Genomic DNA, 21927 nt, shown 5'->3' with positions numbered 1-21927 from the left:
TGGGAGGGTGTTCCACAGGGTGGGTGCCACCACTGAGAAAGCTCTCTGCCTGGTTCCCTGTAACTTGGCTTCTCGCAGTGAGGGAACCACCAGAAGGCCCTCAGCGCTGGACCTCAGTGTCCAGGCAGAACAATGGGGTATGACAATGATAATGCCCGTCAACTTTGGAGGCCCCCAGGCCCCACAAATACTTAATTAGGGGACAAAGACCCCTTGGCCCCAATGAGTTGGCTCCTATAACTGGTGGTGTGACCTTACCAGGTCCCTATTGGGAAAGCTGTGTATATGTCATAGTATATGTCATAGTGCACATAGTAAGTACATGCTTACTATGAGAAGCTGCTATGTTAAAGAAAAACTAAGTATCCCTCCCATGGCACAATGGGTGAGTGCGTCTGGCTGTTAACCGGAAGGCTGGTGGTTCAAGGCCACCCAGGGATGGCTGTGGACAGGATAACTGCCTTGAAGGTGGTTGGACTAGAAAGACCCTCAATATCCCTTCCAACTCTATAATTCTTTGATTCTATTATTATCATTGTCATCACCAGTTGTCATTGATTATATTGATGAGCAGCATGATCTTAAAGCCTCATCTACTTGCTGTAAACCCTTATAAAATTATATTGCATTAGTAAGTTCTGTGTAATAGGAACGTACTGTATATTGTTATAGAGGAAGGGGGGGGGTTATATCTAAGTCATACTCAGAGTAGAGCTACTTAAATCAGTGGACCTCAGTTAGACATGTCCATGGATTTCATTGGATCTGCTCTGAGTTAGATACAACCCAGAGAGAATTGTTCATGCTGTGAGTAGAATTTTAACACTGAGTTTTCGCTTATCTTTTATTTCCAGCTTGGCAAGGAGTCAACAGTTTGACAAGCCTGCAATAGTTATCTTTTCAATGATTGGAAATGACGTCTGCAATGGGTAAGGTTTTAAGAAAATATAACATTGGGTATATCTCCATTACACTTAAACTAATTTAATAGTCATATCCGCTTTGCAGAGAACTCGGGAAATTATAGTTCTCTAAACAAGAATGCTGAGGTTTCTCGGGGGAGGGGCGAATGTACAGTGGTACCTTGGTTTAAGAACAGCTTAGTTTATGAACACCTCGGATTAAGAACGTGTTTTGGTTTGTGAACTTTGCCTTGGAATAAGAACATGTTTCGCTTCCTGTTGAGTGTGCTCCATTTGTAAATTGTAAATTGAGTCCCTGGCTGCTATGGGAAAGCACGCCTTGCTTTAAGAACGCTTTGGTTTAAGAATGGACTTCCGGAACAGATTATCGTATTTTTGCTCCATAAGACGCACCTGACCATAAGACGCACCTAGTTTTTAGAGGGGGAATGCCAGGGGAAAAATATTCTTTAAAGGGAGCACTGAACAGAGCCTGTATGCATCCCAGATTCTGCTCAGCGCTCCCTGTCATGAGCCTGTTGGTTTCTGCTCTCTTCACTGTGCAGCGAAAGGCTTGTCACAAGACAATGTTTACATTCCACAGACAGCATTGCTGTTGTGTTTTCCCACGGGAAAGGGAGGCTGGATGTGACGTACACTGGTTTCCTGTTTTTCACTGTTCTTTGCAGTTCAGTGTGATTCTCTCCGTGCTTCAGAGGAAAGAGGATGCATTTTCTGCTCCGGCAGAGGCAAGATGCATTTCTGTAATCTACCAGCTTTGAAATGTAAATAAAGCAATATAGAGCATGTTGGCACGTATTCCTCATCATTCCGCTGTGCACTTGGATACTATAAATCAACAGAGCCGCGTGGAGCGTGTGTGCGGTGCTTGCAGGCTTGTTCCCGAGGAGGGAGTCCAACCAGTCACTGACGGGCCGCCCTTCTCCCTCCTGGGGAAAAGCCCCCAAGAGCCGCACGCACGCTCCATGCGGCTCTTTAAAGGGAGCGCTGAGCAGAGCCTCCCAGCTGCATTCGCTCCATAAGATGCACACACATTTCCCCTTAGTTTTTAGGAGGGAGAAAGTGCGTCTTATGGAGTGAAAAATACGGTAAGTTCATAAACCAAGGTACCACTGCACGTAAAAAGCATGATAGTTAAACAGGTGTAAAAACCAATATATGCAGGGCACATTTTAATTATCATTTGTGTAACATCCTTGATAGAATTATCTGATCTTGTTGGTGTGGGGAGACACAAGTCCTCATGTGTACATTCTGGTATATTTAAATGGTTCATGCATGTATGCATTCTACTGCTTTTATAACTAAATCGTTTACTTCTGCAGAGAGAGAGAGACAGGTGGAGAGATGGGGAGGGATAGTTTATGACTATTTTTGCAGGATATTCCCTGGCTATGGCATTTCAGTCATTTTGTTCTGCTGAAATACCGCTACTACTTTTTGTTAGAAAAATTACTCTAACGAACAAAACATCAAACTAAAGTAGTACTGAAGACAGTCATAAACAGAAATAATAAAGCTACAAGATAATAAAATAATAATTGTAATAATCATAAAAAGCTTTAGAAAGAATGAGTGACATAAAATATATTCTATAGTGGAATACAAGCTTAATATTTGTATCCAGATACACCAAATATTCATGAATGTTCCCAAATAAACTCATATTTAGTGGGAATGTGCCAATCATGAGATTGTTTGGTTATATAAATGACAGGCAGCCCACAAGTAGAAGCAGTTTAATAATTGTGCTGGTCCAGGGGGGAGGTTACTGTGGGGCAAGGTCCAGGACCTGAGTTGGGGGTCGGCAGACAGTCCTCCACGGGCGAAGCAGGGTCCACAGCGAGAAGCCGGGCAAGGACAGGAACTCTCGGGGAACAGGACTGGGTGCTGGCCGAAACAGCTCATCAACGACGTTGCTCCCGCAACCTGGGACCGGGCTGACTGGCCTTTATCTTCTCCGAGGCCAGGGGCGGTCCCGGCCCCCAGGAGACCCGCCTCTCCTGGCCTTAAGGCGAGCACTTCTCCTGGGAGAAACCAGTTCCCTTCGCCTCTCTGCCCTGAGCCTCTGCAGTTCAGGAGAGGCTGAAGGGTTACTGGGCCCAGGGGGAGACTCACCTGTAGGCACTGAGTCCTCAACCACCTCTGGAGCCAGAGTGGATTCACCTGGTTCCTGCTCCTGAGGATCCGGCACAGGTGCAGGTGCTTCAGAATCAAGGCCCTGCCCCAGTTCAGCCGGCCCTGGAGGCAGGGACTCCTGTGCAGGCTGGGATTCCTCCGGTTCAGCCTCTGAATTGGATTCCCAGGCCATAATAATAATAATAATAATAATAATAATAATAATAATAATAATAGTACTGAGGTATTAATTACCATAATAGAAGATTTACATTATGCAGTGGTTTGATACTATGTCAAAAGTTCAATATTGTGAGTCTAAATAACGTATTTTTCGCTCTATAGGACACACCTGACCATAGGATGCACCTTGTTTTAGAGGGGGAGAACAAGAAAAAAAAATTCTCCCCCTCTCTGCGCAGCACCCCTTCAGCGAAGTGGCAGGAGAAACAGAACCCCTTGCATTTCTCCTCCCGCTTAGCTGAAGGGGCGCTGCGCCTTAGCTGAAGGGGCACCTACCCTTCAGCGAAAGGAACCCGAAGGCGGCTATCTTTGAAGCCTGGAGAGCGAGAGGGATCAGTGCGCACCAACCCCTCTCGCTCTCCAGGCTTCAGCAGAAGGTATCCCGAAGCCTCCAGACCACGGCGGGACTTCAGGCGGCTATCTCCTCTCGCTCTTCAGATAGCCTTGGGTTCCTTTCGCTTGTGGGGCTGGCAGTGGGGAAAGCCGAGCTTCCCTCACCACCAGCCCCGGGAAAGCCACTGCCAGCCCCAAAGAGCAGGTGGGGAGCTTGTCCCAGAGCTTGTCGGGGCTGGCGAGGGAAACCCGGGTCCCCCCCCCCCCAGCCCCAGGGACCACACATTCGCTCCATAAGACTCACAGACATTTCCCCTTAGATTTTAAGAGGGGGGGGAGTGCATCTTATGGAGTGAAAAATACAGTAATGCTTGGCATTGGCTGAGCTGCAGTATACTTCCGTGGTATCGTGAATGGAAATAAATGAAGGAAAAATAATACAAAATATCAAGCTCTCGAGTTCACCATACAAAACTTAGAATGGAGTATCTAATCCTGTTGCTTTTCTTTTACCCTCACTTGGGAATATTGACATTTAAATAAATGGCCTGTGTTGATGCCATATTGTCCATTTGCACCATTAATGTGACAAGAGGAGTTTTTGTTTTGTTTCTTTTCAGACACAAGTGCCTACCTTACCCTCTCCCTGCAGTATCTCACAAATGTTACTCCAGCAAGTTGTGCCATTAATTCATTCTTGCTTTGTCTTTCTGTTTGTTTGTTTTTTATTATTCTTACTTCCATTTGGATGGTTTTAGTATGCTGTTAGTGCCTAGGTTTTTGAAACTGCACGAGTTCCACAAGGATCCCAGACCTTTGTATCAGAAAGAGAATGCATCATATTCTGCAAAAGAATGAAACATTAATGCTTGCCCTTGTTCAAGTCTAGCTGTGATCTCAAGGGAAGCTGTTGGCTAGTTCCTGTTACTTCTCACGATGATAACTTCCTTTAAAAAGGCACTGGGATAAATCTGTTGGGAAAATAGTACTGGGGAAAGAGGGGGCAGGGGCATGCAATGAAATAACTGATCTATAAAAGTCCACTCGAATGTGTACAGTACTTTTCCCTAAACCCACCCTTGGCTTTAGCACCATCAAAATCTTTGCCAACTCACAAAACAGAGATGTGTTTTTTGGGATATCAAACTATACATTCGTCGTCCAGGAATTAATATGCAGATATAGTGAAACATAAGCATTCATAACAGATACCGGTTGCTGGTTTTTTCCTTTAAAAATGGTGGTTGTTTTAATTAACAAGTGACACTATTTCACTATCCTATTAAACTGGTATTTAGAGCCATGTTGATTGGAATAATGCATCCCTCTCCTGGTCTAATTCAGGTCTCTGTTTCTAGCTGAAGTAAGTGCTGTAGCTTCTGTACTGCAGAATCACACCTCAGCCAAAGCACAGTTAACTGCCAATATTTCATGCCAAGGTGGCAAGTGAGAGATTGAGAAATACAGGCATTTGTAAGTGACAGAGATAATGAAATTGGCGAATCATGTGCTTTCCCAGCAGAACCCAAATTGCAATGTCCAAATGAGGAGGATGTACAAAAATATAGACAGATGGTACATATCTCACAGCCTACCAAGGCACAAATGTAGGACAGCGAAATAATAATAAAAAAGAAACATGAAAAAAAATGAATTCACAGTGGGGTTCTGGGGGGGGTTTTGAGAGAGAAGGGAAGCAAGCAAAATTGTTAGATTTGCTGTTTTTCCACTAACTGATCATCTCTGCAGCTTTCTTTTCCCATTGCTGTATTTTATCTGTGACATAAACGCATGATAACAAGAAGGAAACAAGAGCTGACTGATTGGGGCCAGAGGCAATCTGTGCTTTGAAATGAGGGACAACTGAAAGAAAAACAGAAAAAAGATTAAACTCCCTTAATGGTAAATCAGCCATGATAAAGGCTTCTCTGCCCAAGCTCCCCAGTTCTGAAAATGCTTGATCTTCTAAGGGTTTCTGTTAACTGCTGCGAGACAGTGTGCGTCTACAGATGGAGACACATGTCAATATTTAACTTTTAATCTTTCAGAACCACTGCTTCTTAACAAGGATACATCCCAGCTTTGTTGGGACACATGAGGCACATCCGGCACTAAACTCTTGAAATTCTGCATGGAATAACGGGGTCAGAGTGGTCACAATTAACCATCTAGTCCCAGCCTGCACAGCTTGATGATCCAACATTTCTCGTAGCCTGCCAGTCGCTTATGGCAGCCGCTGGGGTTCAGTAACCCTCCTAGTCTTGACAAATGCATCCAAACAGATCACCCAAAGCATAGCCAAACGGGAGACCATTTGCTTTTGCTGTTCCTTGCTAAGCACCATGTGGTCTTTTTCTTTCTTAGGTATCCTGACACTGTTGAACACATGACACGGCCTGAGCAGATGCGCGCCAGTGTTATGCAGGCTCTGCAATATCTCAACGGCCTCCTTCCCAAAGGGAGCCATGTGGTTTTAACCGGTTTGGTAGACGGTCACTTTCTGTGGGATAACTTGCACGATCGATTCTATCCTCTGGGTAAATACGCCAACTTTCTTTCTTAGATGTGATGGCGCTGCGGAGGTGCCAGTTCATTCACCACGTGGCTCTTCTGGGACCCTCAGATTTGTGCAAGTTGCAAAATTTGAGCTCCTCCTCCTCCTTTCAGTGAAAGCACATTGTCCAGCTTTATACTAGATAGTGGGTATACTGTACTTAAGATATATAAAGGACAAGTTGGTTTGGGCTTTGGTGATTACGTTTTTTGTGGTCATAGCTGAAAATTCCACCAGTGCCTTCTTTGGCAAAAAATAAACAAATCTCCCCGCTCTTTTGTATTATTTCTTTCTAAACGTTAAAAGTTTTACAAATGTCTCTCTTCCCAATTGTGTCAAAGTCAGACTGCCAGCCTGATAGGTTTTAGCGCTTCCAACTAGGTGCCGTGAATTCAGTGGGACTTATTCCCTAGTAAGGGCATGTAGGAGTTCAGCTTAAGATACTGTAATTCATTATCTTGATCCGAGAAGGAGAAAAAACTACGAGACAAATAATCAAATATGAACATTTCTTAATATAGAGCATGTTATGGGAAGCCTGATGTGAGTTTAACAATACTTGAATTTAGGTCACCTGAACAGAAGAAGTATATGTTTCTTTCTGTGACAGAATGCATTATTTCCACCTTTTTAAAGCCAACCTATGTGAGGTATAAAAAAGCCATGGATGCACACAGTCATCTTTAATCTTCCTCCTTGATGTGAAAAAGCTAGATTGGTTTTGGAGAGTGAAAGGTTTGTTAATGGGTATCAGTCACTCAACCCTGGGATTTGAACTGAATATTATGTGACTCTGATCTCTTGTTAGCTTAATTGGCTGAGAATAGAGGTGGAAAAGGTGTATATGCAGAAGTAAAGAAGTGTGTGTGTGTGTGTGTGTGTGTGTGTGTGTGTAATGTGACTTGAGACACAAATGTGAAGGGGCAACAATAAAGCCTATGGTAGGTTATATAGCAGGCATAGGCAAACTCGGCCCTCCAGGTGTTTTGAGACTACAGTTCCCATCATCCCTGACCACTGGTTCTGCTAGCTAGGGATCATGGGAGTTGTAATCCAAAAACATCTGGAGGGCCGAGTTTGCCTATGCCTGCTATATAGCGTATTGCAAATACATTGTGTGAATCAGCCTGAGGGAGTTTATTTGCAGCAGCAGTTGCAAAGGATATATATGAATGGGGCCAAAGAGAAGTCATTTTGAATCCTTACATAGCTGTGCAAGTGTCTGAGCGAACTTGGGCAAATCATACTGCTCAGCTTTGCTTCACAAAGTTGTGGAGAGCATAAAAGGCCTTATGAACCTTAACTTATCCCAAAACATTGGAGAAAAACTGGAAGGTAAACCAAACAAGCACTAGGCTTTGTGGATAGCTTTTAGCTAAAACCGAAGAAGCCTGAATAGAGTTGCTGCAGATCCAATAATAAGACAAACTGCTATTAATTGCCTTATACCTAATTTTGGCACCATTGCCTATGCCAAATCTTCATGAGGATTGTCGTGTACATATGCTAGCTATCAAAATAGCCACTGTACACTAATGAATATAGTGATAGTGGCAGGAAATATCAAAGGAGGGAGAGCGTCCAAGGGCTGCCTGCCTATTCTATGTACTTGGGTGCCTGAGCACAAACAGTGAAATTCTTAGTCTTTTTCCTGTTTTTAGGTGGAAGCATGTAGACTTGAGTTGCATACCAAGCCACAATGTCCTCTTCTCCCACAGCTCCACTTCTGACCTTTGTGGGTTGATAATGGAAGTCTCCCAACTGCAGAGATGCTTCTAAGCACTGAACACAATGAGAATCTCTTGAGATTTTCACGCTCAGCATGTGAAGGTCAGAAGTGAGCTTCCTCTCCCTGCGTTAAGCCCAAACACGGTCACTCAGATACTCTCGCCAGGCAGATTTCTAATGCATTTCCAGCAAGGGACGTGATATGTTTTCACGTGGTCAGTTTTGAAAATATTTCTGTTTTCCAGGCCAGTTGAACAAAGATGTCACATACGAACATTTTTTCTCGTTTCTCACCTGTCTACAGGTAAGTTGCCTGAATATCCAATGAAATTACATCTTGGGCTGAAAAAAGCTGAGTGTGAGAGGTGATGCATTCTGTTGGTTTGACATCTAGTCGTGGTGGAAGTTCGTGAGGTTCGTAAACGGACCTTCCTTTAGGAAGAGCGTAAAGCAGGGGTAGGCAACCTAAGGACCGGGGGCCGGATGTGGCCCAATTGCCTTCTCAATCCAGCCTGCAGATGGTCTGGGAATCAGTGTGATTTTACATGAGTAGAATGTGTGCTTTTATTTAAAATGCATCTCTGGGTTATTTGTGGGGCATAGGAATTTGTTCATTATTTTTTTCCAAAATATAGTCTGGTCCACCACATGGTCTGAGGGATGGTGGACCGGCCCACAGCTGAAAAAGGTTGCTGACCCCTGGCGTAAAGTAATTAGGCATGTAACTGTATGTAGCAAGTATAGACTATGAGATAATCTCTCGGCTTTTAGACAGGGCTGGTCTTATCACAAGGTGGAACTTTGAAGAAGAAGCAAATGGAAGGAGATGAGTACTGGATTCCCCTGCTAGTCCCCATACCTTGCTGTTTCGTACCAAAGTGTTGCCCAGGGCAAAAGCAAGTCTCTTGGGATCAAAAAGCCCCAAGGACAAATTGAATAGATGAAATCCTGGAGTGATGACAGGATCCAAACTTAACTGGGGGGAGAAGAAGGGGGATCTCATTTCAATATTTTGTTTAGGGCACCTAAGTTCTTATAGGCCATCCCTGAGTTTCAGTGCTCCAGACAGATGTAAAGTTCTTCAACACGCCAGAGATTACAGACGATTGAGTCCGCATCTATTAAGAACATCTGTTTTCTGAATTTCAGTTGTTAATCTGAATTATCTCCTTCACTCTATGTTTCCTGCCTAGGTCTGAAACGGTAACACTTTGTTTTAAAAAATACATGCAATGTTTTTGATAACATCTCCAGCCTTCCAGTTAATGGAGGTTTTTCTCTGTCTCCTGGTGCCTTCATTCTTTAGGTGTGAGGCAAAAACATTCCTCTTCTCCCTTTGGCTAATTAAACTATGGTCTTTTAAACTGCTTGTGTGGGGCCATTCTTTTTGTTTGTTACTATGTATTTTTTTGTGTGTGTGTGTGTGTGTAGTAATAATAATAATAAACCACCTTGTCATCTTCAGAGGAAAGGTGAATAGACATTTATTATTATTATTATTATTATTATTATTATTATTATTATTATTTACACACACAAATATTTAAATCTTTCTGCATTCACACAGTCTTCTCCATGTGTTGGCTGGATGTCTGCAAATGCCACTCTTAGGAACCTGACCTCAGAGGTATGTTTAATATAAAAGTAATTTTAAAATATATTCAGATATTCTATTTTTAAAGACGGTATTTGGACTTCTGCTGTAAGAAGGAAATAAGGTTTTAAAGGACAGGATATTTTATATCCCTGTTTTAGTGAAGACTCCTAATATCACCAAGGGCTTGTATTGTTCTGCTTCAGTTCAAGATGCTCAGATCGGATTCAGTTTCTTATATATTTAAACAATCTGCTTAATGTACATGGGGTTCAAATGCCAGCAAAATAGCCTGCCAGTTCTTGTTCTTCCCCAGAGTAATATCTCACTTAAATCTTCAAGGTTGGGCACAAGCTAATAGACGTTTTATGGGACTGCCTTGCCTAAGAATGAACATTTTTGAAAGCAGCCTGCATAGGTATCAAGTGCTTCTAGCGTAATATTTTCCCTGTTGTGCTAGCTTTCTACATGCAAGGGGGTCTTGGCATGGAGGGGCTTGCAAGCAGGCACTCCCCCTCCTCATGATGTCTGAAGCAGCTCAGTCACAAGGAAGAACTGTAGTTTGTGCTGTCTTGGACATCTGAATCAGTTATAAATGAATTTGACAAAGCGTGTTCTCCTTCATGGAGAGCACGTGTTGCGGTGGGGGCTGCCAGGACACTCCAAAGTTGGGGGCGGGCTAATTGATCGTTGGCCACTGATGCGATTGGGGCTTCCCTTGTTGTTGGGAAGAAGTTAATGTTGCCATTTATTGATTGACAGCCAGAAATAGTAAAACTCCTTGCACGAGGCTAGGGCTTCCTCTTTTCGCCCGTGCATTGGATTGCCCGTCCCTCCCTCCCTAGAATAGGGTTGTTCGCTTTGACCTTGCTATGCCTGTCATGGGGTCGTCTGCTTTGGAGCGGGGGCCTGGTAAGAATTTTGTCCATCTGGCTGATTGGCTGGGGCCATTTGGTTTTTGCCTACTGCGTTGCAAATCGTCACAACTTGTAAGGTTGCGGTTAGGCATTGGTTTATGGTTTGGTTGGTTGAGGGGCATGGATTGGCTCTGCCTGCCCCTCTAATGCTGCTGCTGCAAGGGATTCCGTTAAAGGAATTGGGGGCTAACTATTGCTTGTCCACTCTGTCAAGGGGGCTCGGGCCATAGCAATGAGCTCCTGGTTGCATTTGGGGTGAGGGCAGGTTCCCTGCTCCGTGTAACCCCCAAGTGTATTCCCCCATTCTGACTTTCGCATCGTGCGGAATGTCAGTCTGTCCCCCATGGTGGGGGCAGATAGTCACAACCAATGCCTACGCAACCACTCACAAATTTGTATTTTAATAAAGTTGTGGCCAAAATTATGCCAAAAATCTTAAACAAAAATTTCTGTGTGATGTGTGAGTTATTGGGGTGGACTTGGGGACCTCGACACGCAAATAGTGGCACTTGAGGGACCTTTCGCTCAAGCAGTTTTGCCTACAGCAGATCCAGGAGGGAATTGTCTTTCTACCGACTGGAAATGGCTTACGCTGGCATTGAATGCATACCTTGGTTGTGAAGCTCTGAACCTTGCAGGGGAATGTTGCTCTATATACTGTGCCAATATCTTAATACCGTATTGGTCAAGGTTGTAAGCAAAGTCAGCTGTTTGTCCAAGCAAAGGGGGGCGGGCAGCTCTGTGACTTGGACGTTAAATGGCAGATTTAATTTCACACTTGTTTTTGTGCGCAGAAACTGAAAGCAGTGTGGCCACACAAAGCTTGCATGTTGTTTTATTGTGCATATTACTGTAAGCTGCTCTGGACTCCTGGCAGGCAGAGATGGGTAAGAGTTCTCATAACAATAAAACAATTCACACATATATTTCTTGTGGATTCCCGACACCCCACAGAGAGCCTTACAGCTTTCCAGTGTCCTGAAGGAGCTGGCAAAATCCGAGAAATATGCCAATTTTGATGTTTTCTACATGGATTACCCACTGAAGGAAGGTAAGCTTTTATAGAGGATATGAATAAAAACCCACTTGATACATATCACTAGATGGGAGGAGTGATGCCTACCAGTCCAAAAGACAAATTCCAATTGTTTGTTTCCCTAAGGACGCCCCTGGGTTTGGGTACTGGGGGGGGGGGGCTTGGGAAAGGTGCAGTCAGTGGGCCCCCAATCCCTGAATGGGACAACCTGCTGTTGCTGCACTCCATTCACTTGCCCAGGATTGATAACTACCAATAATAATAATAATAATAATAATAATAATAATAATTATTATTATTATTATTATTATTATTATTTATTATTTATACCCCACCCATCTGGCTGGGCTTCCCCAGCCACTCTGGGTGGCTTCCCAAAAAATATTACAATACTGTAATACATCAAACATTAAAAGCTTCCCTAAACAGGGAATATTAATATTCATAATATTCATAATAATCATAATAATCATAATAATCATAATAATTTTATTATTTATACCCCACCCATCTGGCTGGGTTTCCCAGAAACAAGGTAGCTGGAGGATGTGGCCCTGCCTCTTCTCTCCTGCATGCTCAGAGAGCACCGATGTGCAAGCAGTGTCAGAAAAGGGAGGCAACCAGGGCCACAGGGCTCTAGGAGGTGACAGTTGGGGGGTGGACCCAGCAACAACACACCACCCCAATCTCAGAGTGGTGCGAGATTCCAGGGGTTCCAGGCGCTTACCCCGGGTTTGTGTTTCCTTTGGGAATGAGGGACAGCAGAGACTGTGGTGTCTTTATTTACATATATATACAACCTGAGCCTGTGATGGAGGGCATCGCGGCGTCCACACCCCAGGAGGATCATGCTTCTTCCACAGCCACAGAAATCAATCACTCTCGAGCTTGCTGCTTTGCTACTAGCTCACATCACTGCAACTTTCAACTTCGTGGCTTCATCCTTCTAACCCACCCACCCATTTGCCACCTCCTCTTTCCTTTGTTTCCCTTAATGGCACATAACCCAGGCTAACTCCTCAACACAGGAAGATAGCCTGGCTTATATTTTAACATTTGCTGGATCCAGAGGTTAGAAGGTTCTTGCATACAGCCGACTCCCCCTCTCCCCTTGTTAGTTCCAGCAGTCACCCGCATCAGCAGCACTAATGGTGAGTGGTGAGAAGGCTTCCACAGGGACTACTAGAACCATTGAGGGGACCCGGGTGACTTTTTCTGCTAGCAGAAGCCCCACTGGTCCAGAGGCTGAATTCTGATCTGACCTTGTGTTCTCCCAGGGCCAGCCCAAGATATTTTGGCACCCCCCTCCCCACCAGGGAAGAAGGGGGGAGGAGAGAAAGACTGACACCTGCTGCCCCTGTGGATCCTGCCACCTGAAGCAGTCACCGCACCTTGTCTCATGAGTGGGCTGGCCCTGAGCTCACCGTGATGCCCAAAACAAGAATCTATCCCTCCATTGAGGAAGGGACAGTGTTGGTGGAGAATACAGATTTTGGATGGTCGGCTAGTCTAGCCCAAATCTGTAGACCACTGGCTACATGAATGTGTACCTGGCTCTCAGTCGACTCATGTGGGTGCCAACCCAGCAAGGAAACAGTATGTGTAAGCAGTAGTTTGTGGATCTTTTCTTGCAGGATCCAGACGTAAGAGGCTTACAGACTTTGCTTCCTAAACATTCCTTTTACTTAGTTATGCAATCACTTATTCTTCGCTTACAATAAATTATTAAGGGATCCGTCGCTTAAATCAAAACCATTCTGAATACCCTCTTAATGTTTCATGAGAGTCATTATCTGATTGCTGATGAGCCAAATTACTTCGAAGTGCTAAATATATTGAGTCTGGGTTGGGTGGGGGAATCAATGGGGTTTACCTTTTCACGTTGGCAAACAAAAGAAAATGCAACACAACCTTAGGGAATGTTTGTCACAGGCCCATAATCGTGTTTACAATTAAAGGCTTCGGCTTAGTAGAAGCATCTCTTGTCAGTTCCCCTTCTCGCCTGCCTCTGCTCTCTTCACTGACCTATTTTTCATTTTCTTTTTGCTAAAGTTAGTGCAACCCCCTTTTTGGAGTCTCAAAGTATTATTAAATATTCAGCAGCTATTGCAATCTCTCCCTCCACCCCTCCGGCTTTGGGTGACGTCCTAATTTTTGGAGTTTGAGAGCCCTGGCACTGGTTTCATTGTGGATTAGGCCTCACCCAGAATTTTAGACTGTTTCTTAAGTCCCCCATGAAGCTCATTCCTGCTATAGAAATTCCTTCCTCTTAACAGTGCTGCTCACAGATTCTTGTAGCGCTTAAAAACCTGAAAAAGTGGAAAGTGAGGAAAAAAGAATGTGTGAACACACAGTGAGCTTCTGTCATAGTTCCTTTAACCCTCTTAAACTCCCAACATTGAAAGTGTTTTTTTAAAATCTAGATCACAGAGCTGGGTGTCATATGTGTTTGTTCACATGCAAGAAATCTGATGTATTCAGGTGGGGGCATAATAGACTGAAAATGATGGTAGCTGTCAGTTTGTGAGAGATTAGTATTGTTATAGGTCTCCCCCCCATAAAAAAAAAACCTTGGAAATTAATAAATGGTAGGATTTTGATTATTTGGGATTTGAAGGGACACGGGTGGTGATGTGGTCTAAACCACAGAGCCCAGAGCTTGCCGATCAGAAGGTCGGTGGTTCAAATCCCCGCAACGGGGTGAGCTCCCATTGCTCGGTCCCTGCTCTTGCCAACCTAGCAGTTTGAAAGCACGTCCAAGTGCAAGTAGATAAATAGGTACCACTCCGGCGGGAAGGTAAACGGTGTTTCTGTGCGCTGCTCTGGTTCTCCAGAAGTGGCTTAGTCATGCTGGCCACATGACCCGGAAAAACTGTCTTCGGACAAACGTCGGCTCCCTCGGCCAGTAAAGCGAGATGAGCGCCGCAACCCCAGTCTTTTGCGAGTGGACTTAATTGTCAGGGGTCCTTTACCTTTACCTTTTATACAGGCTGCAGAGGAATTCCTGGGCTAGCCCATGCAAAACAACCTGCTAGGGCCAGCAAGGAACATTACAGGGACATTGGCAATGCAAGAAAACTGGCCTTCCCCCCTGCTCTGAAGTGTGAACAGAGATGGGGGATTTGGAAGGTTGCCCGGGGTAAGGCATGATGTCCCAAGAAGAGTTTGGGACCTTTGGCATGAGGCTTGGCATATCTGAACCTCATAGCAACATCTGACCGTTTGGACCAGTCGTATGCAGTAATGAAAACGGTTCAGATCCAAGCACATATATAACCACAACTGTCCATTTTGTTTCCAGAAAGCAATGACCTTGAATTTTGATTTTGTGAAAGAGGTGAGTGAAGAATAGGAGACGGAATGTGTTCAATCAGAATTTAGTTTACGTATTTTGTACCTTTGCCTCATGTGAGCCTCATTCTTACTTGGAACCGAATGTGTGTTCTTCTGCCAGCATTTATGCTCCAAGAGTTTACCTTGCATAAATATCTTGGAAAGGCTTAAATGCCGCCTGGAAGGAAAGGGGATTGGATGCAGTATTGGCTCTGACAATGTTTCATAAATCATCATAATCTTCATGTGCACAACTCATCTGCTAAAAATACTACCTGTGATGCTGGGTGAAGTGGATGTGGCGCTTATACGTGCCGTGCATAATCTGCTGTGATTATCTCATTTACAGTTGCTGAGATGTGGCAGAAGTCTGGAGGAGAGGCCTGGCAGCTAATAGAACCTGTGGATGGATTTCATCCTAACCAGGTAAGTAGCCGAGAAGGGCAGTGGGTAGGAATAGGAGGCAAAAGGCACAATAATGAGAAATGTGGGTTCTCAAGGGAATAGGGGGGTCCTCAAGGGCATTCTGGATGTACCACAACCTCTTTCTGTCTTCAGATGAAGGAACTCTTATTTTGCTTCTCCCACATTCTGTCCTGAATTCCTGGGTTGTCTTCATCTAGCCCATCTTTGAACATCACCTTTACATTGAAGATAACGCCTCTCTACCCCAGCATTTGACATTCTACATTAGAACCCATTTGACTATTTTTTAGATGGATTTCTGGCAGGATGCTGTCACCGGCTCCCAGCTGGTTGCCCAGGAAAGTATAAAGACAAGGAAAAGTTTCTAACAGTCCTATTTTATTTCAATTTTTACAGAGAGAGGCTATAGAACCCAGCCTCTTGGATAATGGCTTTGTCCTGAGTGAATCTTCAGCACCTCCCCATGTCTCTCCCTCTTCCACATTCGTCATCATCATCACCTCCTCTACGGGTGCTGCTAAGTGTCCTCTGTCTTTGAGCTCTTTGGTCTCCTACTTTTAAGGCTCACCGGGTTCTGGGAGATGGAGGGTCTGGAATGCTTTCTAATGACGTGTCAGTCAGCTGCTCTACCTTTCCCATGATTTCCCAACTTTGCCCTTCATCTGCCTCTGAGCTGTGACCTCCATCAAAACCCCTGTTGTACATCTATACTGTCTTCCTCTTCCTCTTTCTCCTCCCTGGAAGGGTCAGGATGATGATGATGAAGAAGAAGAGTTTGGATTTGATATCCCGCTTTATCACTACCCTAAGGAGTCTCAAAGCGGCTAACATTCTCCTTTCCCTTCCTCCTCCACAACAAACACTCTGTGAGGTGAGTGGGGCTGAGAGACTTCAGAGAAGTGTGACTAGCCCAAGGTCACCCAGCAGCTGCATGTGGAGGAGCGGAGACGCAAACCCGGTTCACCAGATTACGAGTTTACCGCTCTTAACCACTACACCACACTGGAGGCAGTCTCTACTACTCCTCCTCTGCCCAGTCCCTGACAATTTTTATACTGTATTTTTTTAATTGTCATAACCCTGCCCAGACCTTATGGATGGGCGAGAATCCTAGGTGATTATGATGACAATAACATACGTTTTTTTCTCTGCATAAGACACACTTTTTTCCTCCTAAAAAGTAAGGGGAAATGTCTGTGCGTCTTATGGAGCGAGTGTGTGGTCAATTGCTGGCTCCCTTTCTGGCCCCGGCCTCCATTGTTGAATGTTCTGCAGACGGAGGCTGTTTGTTTCCCCAGCGACATGTGACTGGCTGGTTAGATTATCTGTCTGGAAACTGTAGAAATGGCTCCCTTTCCTTTCCTAGAGAAGCTGCATAACTGTGAGTTGAACCCCATAAAAACAGGATTTTTCCCCGTTGCAAAGTAAGCTCAACAACATTGAGCTGATCCTCAAAAAAACAGGGCTTTCCTCCTTTGCAAAAGAAGCTGCACAACTGTGAGCAGATCCCCCCAAAACGGGGCTTTCCTCCTCTAAAAACTAGGTGCGTCTTATGGTCAGGTGTGTCTTATGGGGCAAAAAATACGGTAACCTCTTGTCAGGGACTGGCTGGATGACTGGAGGCGGGGAGAGCACCAGCCGGTGAACCTCCTCGGGAAGCCTCATATGAGGAAGGTTAAGAGCCTGGGGGGTGGTCACTGGAGACAGAGGAGGGGTGCCAACTTGAATAAAATATTGGGGAGGCAGGTAAGCCCCGCCCTGCATGATCACATGACATGGCACACAGAAAACATTTGAATGGCAACGCTCATCAACTTTGGGGGGGGGTCCTATACGGCATAGGATGGTTGTCTGATGAAAAAGCAACAGGTGTGAGTAAAAGGGAAAGAGCAGAAAGCAGTTTAGACTCCGCACAACTTGCCTGCTCTACTGTTAGGCTCCCACCCTCCCTTATCTCCAAGGACACGAAGAACCATGCATGTGGCAGAACAATGCGCAAGGGCTCCCTCCCGGCATAGTTGATGCCTATGTGGGCAACCTCTGGAGGACTGAGCAGAAAGTGGGAAGCAAGAACTTCCTAGCAGGTGGTCATATGGAAGCTGGTCCGGTCTTGAGGCTTCTCTGCACTGTTTGCTGTTTTCTTGAATAAAGAATTAAATTTCCTGTTCGTCTCTGCATTAGAGTGCTGACCTGCATCTGAACTAGCCCTGACACTTCTGTGCTCCATAATCTTCCCCACATCCATTTTTGCATTAAATTTCCTGTCTGATATTTCTGCTTAGATGTTTCACACTGCCTCAAGCTCACTGTGTCCAAGGCTGGTGCTCTTCTGTTTCCCAGCAAGGCTCTTCAGTATTCATTTATAACATCGCCATTCATCATATTAAACAAGCGCACAACCTCGGCTTTATATTTGACCCCCTTTCTCATTTGCTTCCTATATTCAATCTGTTACCAAGTCAGGTTGTTTGTCCTCTTACAGGATTGCAAAGACATAACCCTCCCTCTCTTGACGCAAAATTTTAGTCAACGTTCTGACCACCGCCTGCCTTAATGACTTCTCCTCTCTGGCCTTCCTTTGCTGCATCTCAGCCCCCTCATTTTTCCCCGGAACTTTGCTGCCAAAGTAATTTGCTCTGACTACGCGGCACCCTTCCTTAACCTCCTGCATTGGCTCCTTGCCTCTGCCAGATTCAGCACAAAACCTGCATTGTTACCTGCTAAGCCCTCCCTGACCTTGCCCTCATTCATTTCTCTGTTCTTGTACTCCAGTAGATCCTTGCCCAAGACTGTTGCTCCTCTAGCTCTGTCACCCCCAGTGATCTGGAGGGATTATATCCAGTTAGTAGTAGTAGTAATGATAATAATAATTTAATTTATTATTTATACCCCGCCCATCTGGCTGGGTTTCTCCAGCCACTCTGGGCAGTTTCCAATTAAAATAAGTATCCATATTTGTCAGAGCTGCCTCTAGGTCCCAGCTCACAGAGGACCAACGCCAGACTGTCGTTATGTACAAAAGTCTTTATTGAGGTTTAGTTTCCATTTCAAAGCCGCAGCGCGCAGCTCTACGTCTTAAAGCCTAGACCGGTGAAGTCCCGTCTGGGTCTCCGCCCCTTCCACACCAGTTTAAGACTCTCGCCTTGCTCCACCTCTTCCTAAGTTTCTTTCTCCTCTGGGCCCTCCTGCCCGCTAGGGTTTCATCCTTTCTGGACTCCTCTGACGCTAACCCCCCTGATTCTTCCCCTTCCTTCCGGCGGGCTTTAGGACCTGGTTCCCTATCCGGGCTACCTTCTGTGCCGCTCGCCTGTACATTTGAACAGCCGGCAACCTTCCTCTTGACCGTTCCCTCGCTCTCCGATGGAGGCGTGGCCAACCCTGCCTCATCTTCTCTCGCTGGTGGTGAATATGTTGGCTCTGATACCTGGGACTCCTCCCCCCCACTACGCTCTGGTGGGGAAGCTGGTCCTGATTTCCAACTGCTGCTCTGGGAGTCCCCGCTGGCCCCTTGCTTCTGGGGTGTCCCCCCTTGCCCTGGCCATAGGCGCCCCTTTCTGTGAATCTTCCGATTCGCTGGAGAGGCTCATGGAATCTCTCGGGCTGCTGTCATCTTCTCCTACGCTGCCCTCGGATTGCTCCCCCTCGCTCTCCATCTCCTCCCCTCCCTGCGCTCCCGCTGAGTCCCTGACAATATTAAAATACAATAACCTATTAAACAGTAAAAGCTTCCCTAAACAGGGCTGCCTTCAGATGTCTTCTAAAAGTTTGGTAGTTGTTTTTCCCTTTGACATCTGGTGGGAGGGCGTTCCACAGGGCGGGTGCCACTACCGAGAAGGCCCTCTGCCTGGTTCCCTGTAACTTGGCTTCTCTCAGTGTCCCTCTTCTCTTTTATCCAGTGGAATCTTAACAATAGAGGCACAGAAATCAAGGCAATATTTGAGGATATTCTTTTCTCCTTCACCCCACCAAAATCTGCTCCAGAAGGTTAGCAGGCTTCTGGAATAGTATGGGAAATGGGTGATCTCTATTTTCATTCCGCTGACTGAAAGCTCTGCAAGTTCATACCTAAGTTTTCCTGCTCCCTCAGTCACTTCCACCCTTTTCTCTCTTGCTGCTGCTTAAACCTGGTGCTCTCTTGTAGAACACCTTCACATTGTTCAAACCCCTCCTCAAAACCCCCTTTCTGTGAAACATTTGGCCTCAGTCCCTATTGAAGCCTCAGCATATTTGTAAATACACTGAACACAGATACCTTTCCTTGGTGGGTTTTGTCTCATTTGCATGTGTTCCTATTCAATATAGACAGTTAATACCACTTTAATTGTCATACCCCTCAAAAGAATACTGAAAGAATGCTGAATTTTTTTTAAAAAAATATTCTTAGTAATAACTATTAAACTAATAGAAGTCCGTTTAATAAATATATCGTAAGCCTGTTACAAGCGTGCTCTGCTGGGGATTCAGGCAATTAAGTAGTCATCCAATTCCTTTAATAAGATTATATTTTAAAAGTTATGTGGAAAGACTTGGGCTACAATTTGGAAACAAACTTTCTTCCAGCATTTCTCCCATATTTACCTAGTGGTGTGGGAGCCGTTTCCCTGTGGGATCTTCCCACAAGTGTTCACATTCAGGAACACCGTGCAGATGGAGTTCCTTAGCCACTTAACTGAGGCCTGTGTTCTTCGCCAACCAACAGTTGGATAAATAATAAGTAAATATCAGCAAAATATTCAGTCATCTATCTCCTTTATCTTGGCTGCAACCATTTCTCTGTCTCTCTCCTTTTCCATCTCTGCTTTTCCTTTGTTATGAAGGAACCCATTATTTCATTTTGTGTATGACTATACACACCCCAGTTACGCCCAATCGATGGCCCTAGGAAATAAGTAATTCGATTCAAACCTGCCAGTGAGAATCCTCGTGGCTTGTGAAGAGACCCTCCCTGGAGCCCAAAGAGGACATCAGTGAGGGTGGAGAAAGCCCCCAAAATGGTCGGAGATGCAGCGGGGCTTTGTTTACGCTGCTCAGCCTCCTCTTCTAACAGCTAATGTGTGGGGTGGCGCAGCAGCAGCATGTTCCTCCAGTGCTTCAGTTCTAGTTGTGGATATTTTTGGATGCTGTACAGTGGTGCCCCGCAAGACGAATGCCTCGCAAGACAAAAAACCCACTAGACGAAAGGGTTTTCCGTTTTCGAGGTGCTTCGCAAGACGAATTTCCCTATGGGCTTGCTTCGCAAGACGAAAACGTCTTGCGAGTCTTGCGAATTTTTTCCGCTTCCCCCCCTTTTTCTTAGCCGCTAAGCCGCTAAGCCGCTTTGCCGCTAATAGCCGCTAAGCCGCTAATAGCGCTAATCCGCTAATCTGCTAATAGGGTTGCTTCGCAAGACGAAAAAACCGCTAGACGAAGAGACTCGCGGAACGGATTCTTTTTGTCTTGCGAGGCACCACTGTATTTTTGGTATGGATTGAAGGGAGAGCGGCAGAAAGTTTAGAGAGTGCTCCCCACTTTACGCAATTTCACTTGTGCATGCAGGGGCCCAGAATGTAACCCCCATGAAATTAGCACCTGCACACAATGTATATGCAATTCAAACAATGTACGATTGGTTATCAGATGGGACATGGGTGGAGCTGTGGGTTAAACCACAGAGCCTAGGACTTGCTGATCAGAAGGTTGGCAGTTCAAATCCCCGCGGCGGGGTGAGCTCCCGTTGCTCGGTCCCTGCTCCTGCAACCTAGCAGTTTGAAAGCACGTCAAAGTGCAAGTAGATAAATAGGTACCACTCCAGCGGGAAGGTAAACGGCGTTTCCGTGCGCTGCTCCGGTTTGCCAGAAGTGGCTTAGTCATGCTGGCCACATGGCCCGGAAGCTGTACACTGGCTCCCTCGGCCAATAAAGCGAGATGAGCGCCGCAACCCCAGAGTCGGCCACGACTGGACCTAATGGTCAGGGGTCCCTTTACCTTTTTATGATTGGTTATTATTGCTATTGGGAGGGAGAAAGCAAGACTCACAAATCTGGGCCTGCATAAGTGGTTCCTGTATTCCGATACGTGACATGAGATTCCACTTTGTACAAGGAGCTCCATCTCGGCTCACAGTAAGTGTGAAAGGGTCGTCTGCGTCAGAATAAATAAATGGCCTGTGCATTGATGCCATTTAAAGTTGAGTGAAATTTTCAGAACCACTTGGCATCTAGGACAAAATAAACCTAGTGTTCAATAAATTATGCCTAGAAATCCCATTCTTAATACTGTCCTTTGATGGATAGCTTTTAGATATGGGACTTATTTGCAAGGTTGTACAGCCTTCTCCCCCCAGCCCACCTGTTGGGTTGGAGGTTTTTGTTTTTTTTACAAAATAAATATTTCCCATTTTTTAATAGCCTCATCCTTTTCTTCCTTAACCCTCAAATCTAAGCTGCGGGGAGGCTGAGTAACTGAGCAGCTTCAAGGGCAGTGCTGGCTTTGAGGGCTTGGTTGCTGACATAGCCATGCATTTCAGCGCAACCGAATAAAGCAAAATGGTTATATGCTTCAGAAAGCTCTAAGGCAATACACCCGGCTCAAGCGGACCAGTTTATTCTGAGAATTATAATCACTTTATAAGGATAGGAGAGCACAGCTAGAGGGCCGCTGGACCCTTTCCTTCCAAATGACAAAATGTATTTGTCAGAAAACCCCGACGCTGGAAAAATTCATGCGGTGATTTACATATTTTA

General features: G+C 45.2%; 1 protein-coding gene across 1 annotated transcript in view; it reads left to right on the top strand.

Annotated features, from left to right (window-relative positions):
• Positions 1-21927, top strand: part of AOAH (acyloxyacyl hydrolase) — a 99205-nt gene that overhangs the window by 73940 nt on the left and 3338 nt on the right. Inside the window, exons 17-22 of the mRNA XM_079947603.1 lie at positions 855-929; positions 5982-6154; positions 8145-8203; positions 9467-9526; positions 11365-11461; positions 15129-15205. Of these exons, the coding sequence (XP_079803729.1) occupies positions 855-929; positions 5982-6154; positions 8145-8203; positions 9467-9526; positions 11365-11461; positions 15129-15205 (541 nt within the window). The remainder of the gene's footprint in view (positions 1-854; positions 930-5981; positions 6155-8144; positions 8204-9466; positions 9527-11364; positions 11462-15128; positions 15206-21927) is intronic.

The sequence above is a fragment of the Podarcis cretensis genome (genome assembly GCF_951804945.1).
Source record: "Podarcis cretensis genome assembly, chromosome: 12".
Taxonomy (NCBI): Eukaryota; Metazoa; Chordata; class Lepidosauria; order Squamata; family Lacertidae; genus Podarcis; species Podarcis cretensis.
This window is presented reverse-complemented; position numbering and strand designations above follow the sequence as displayed.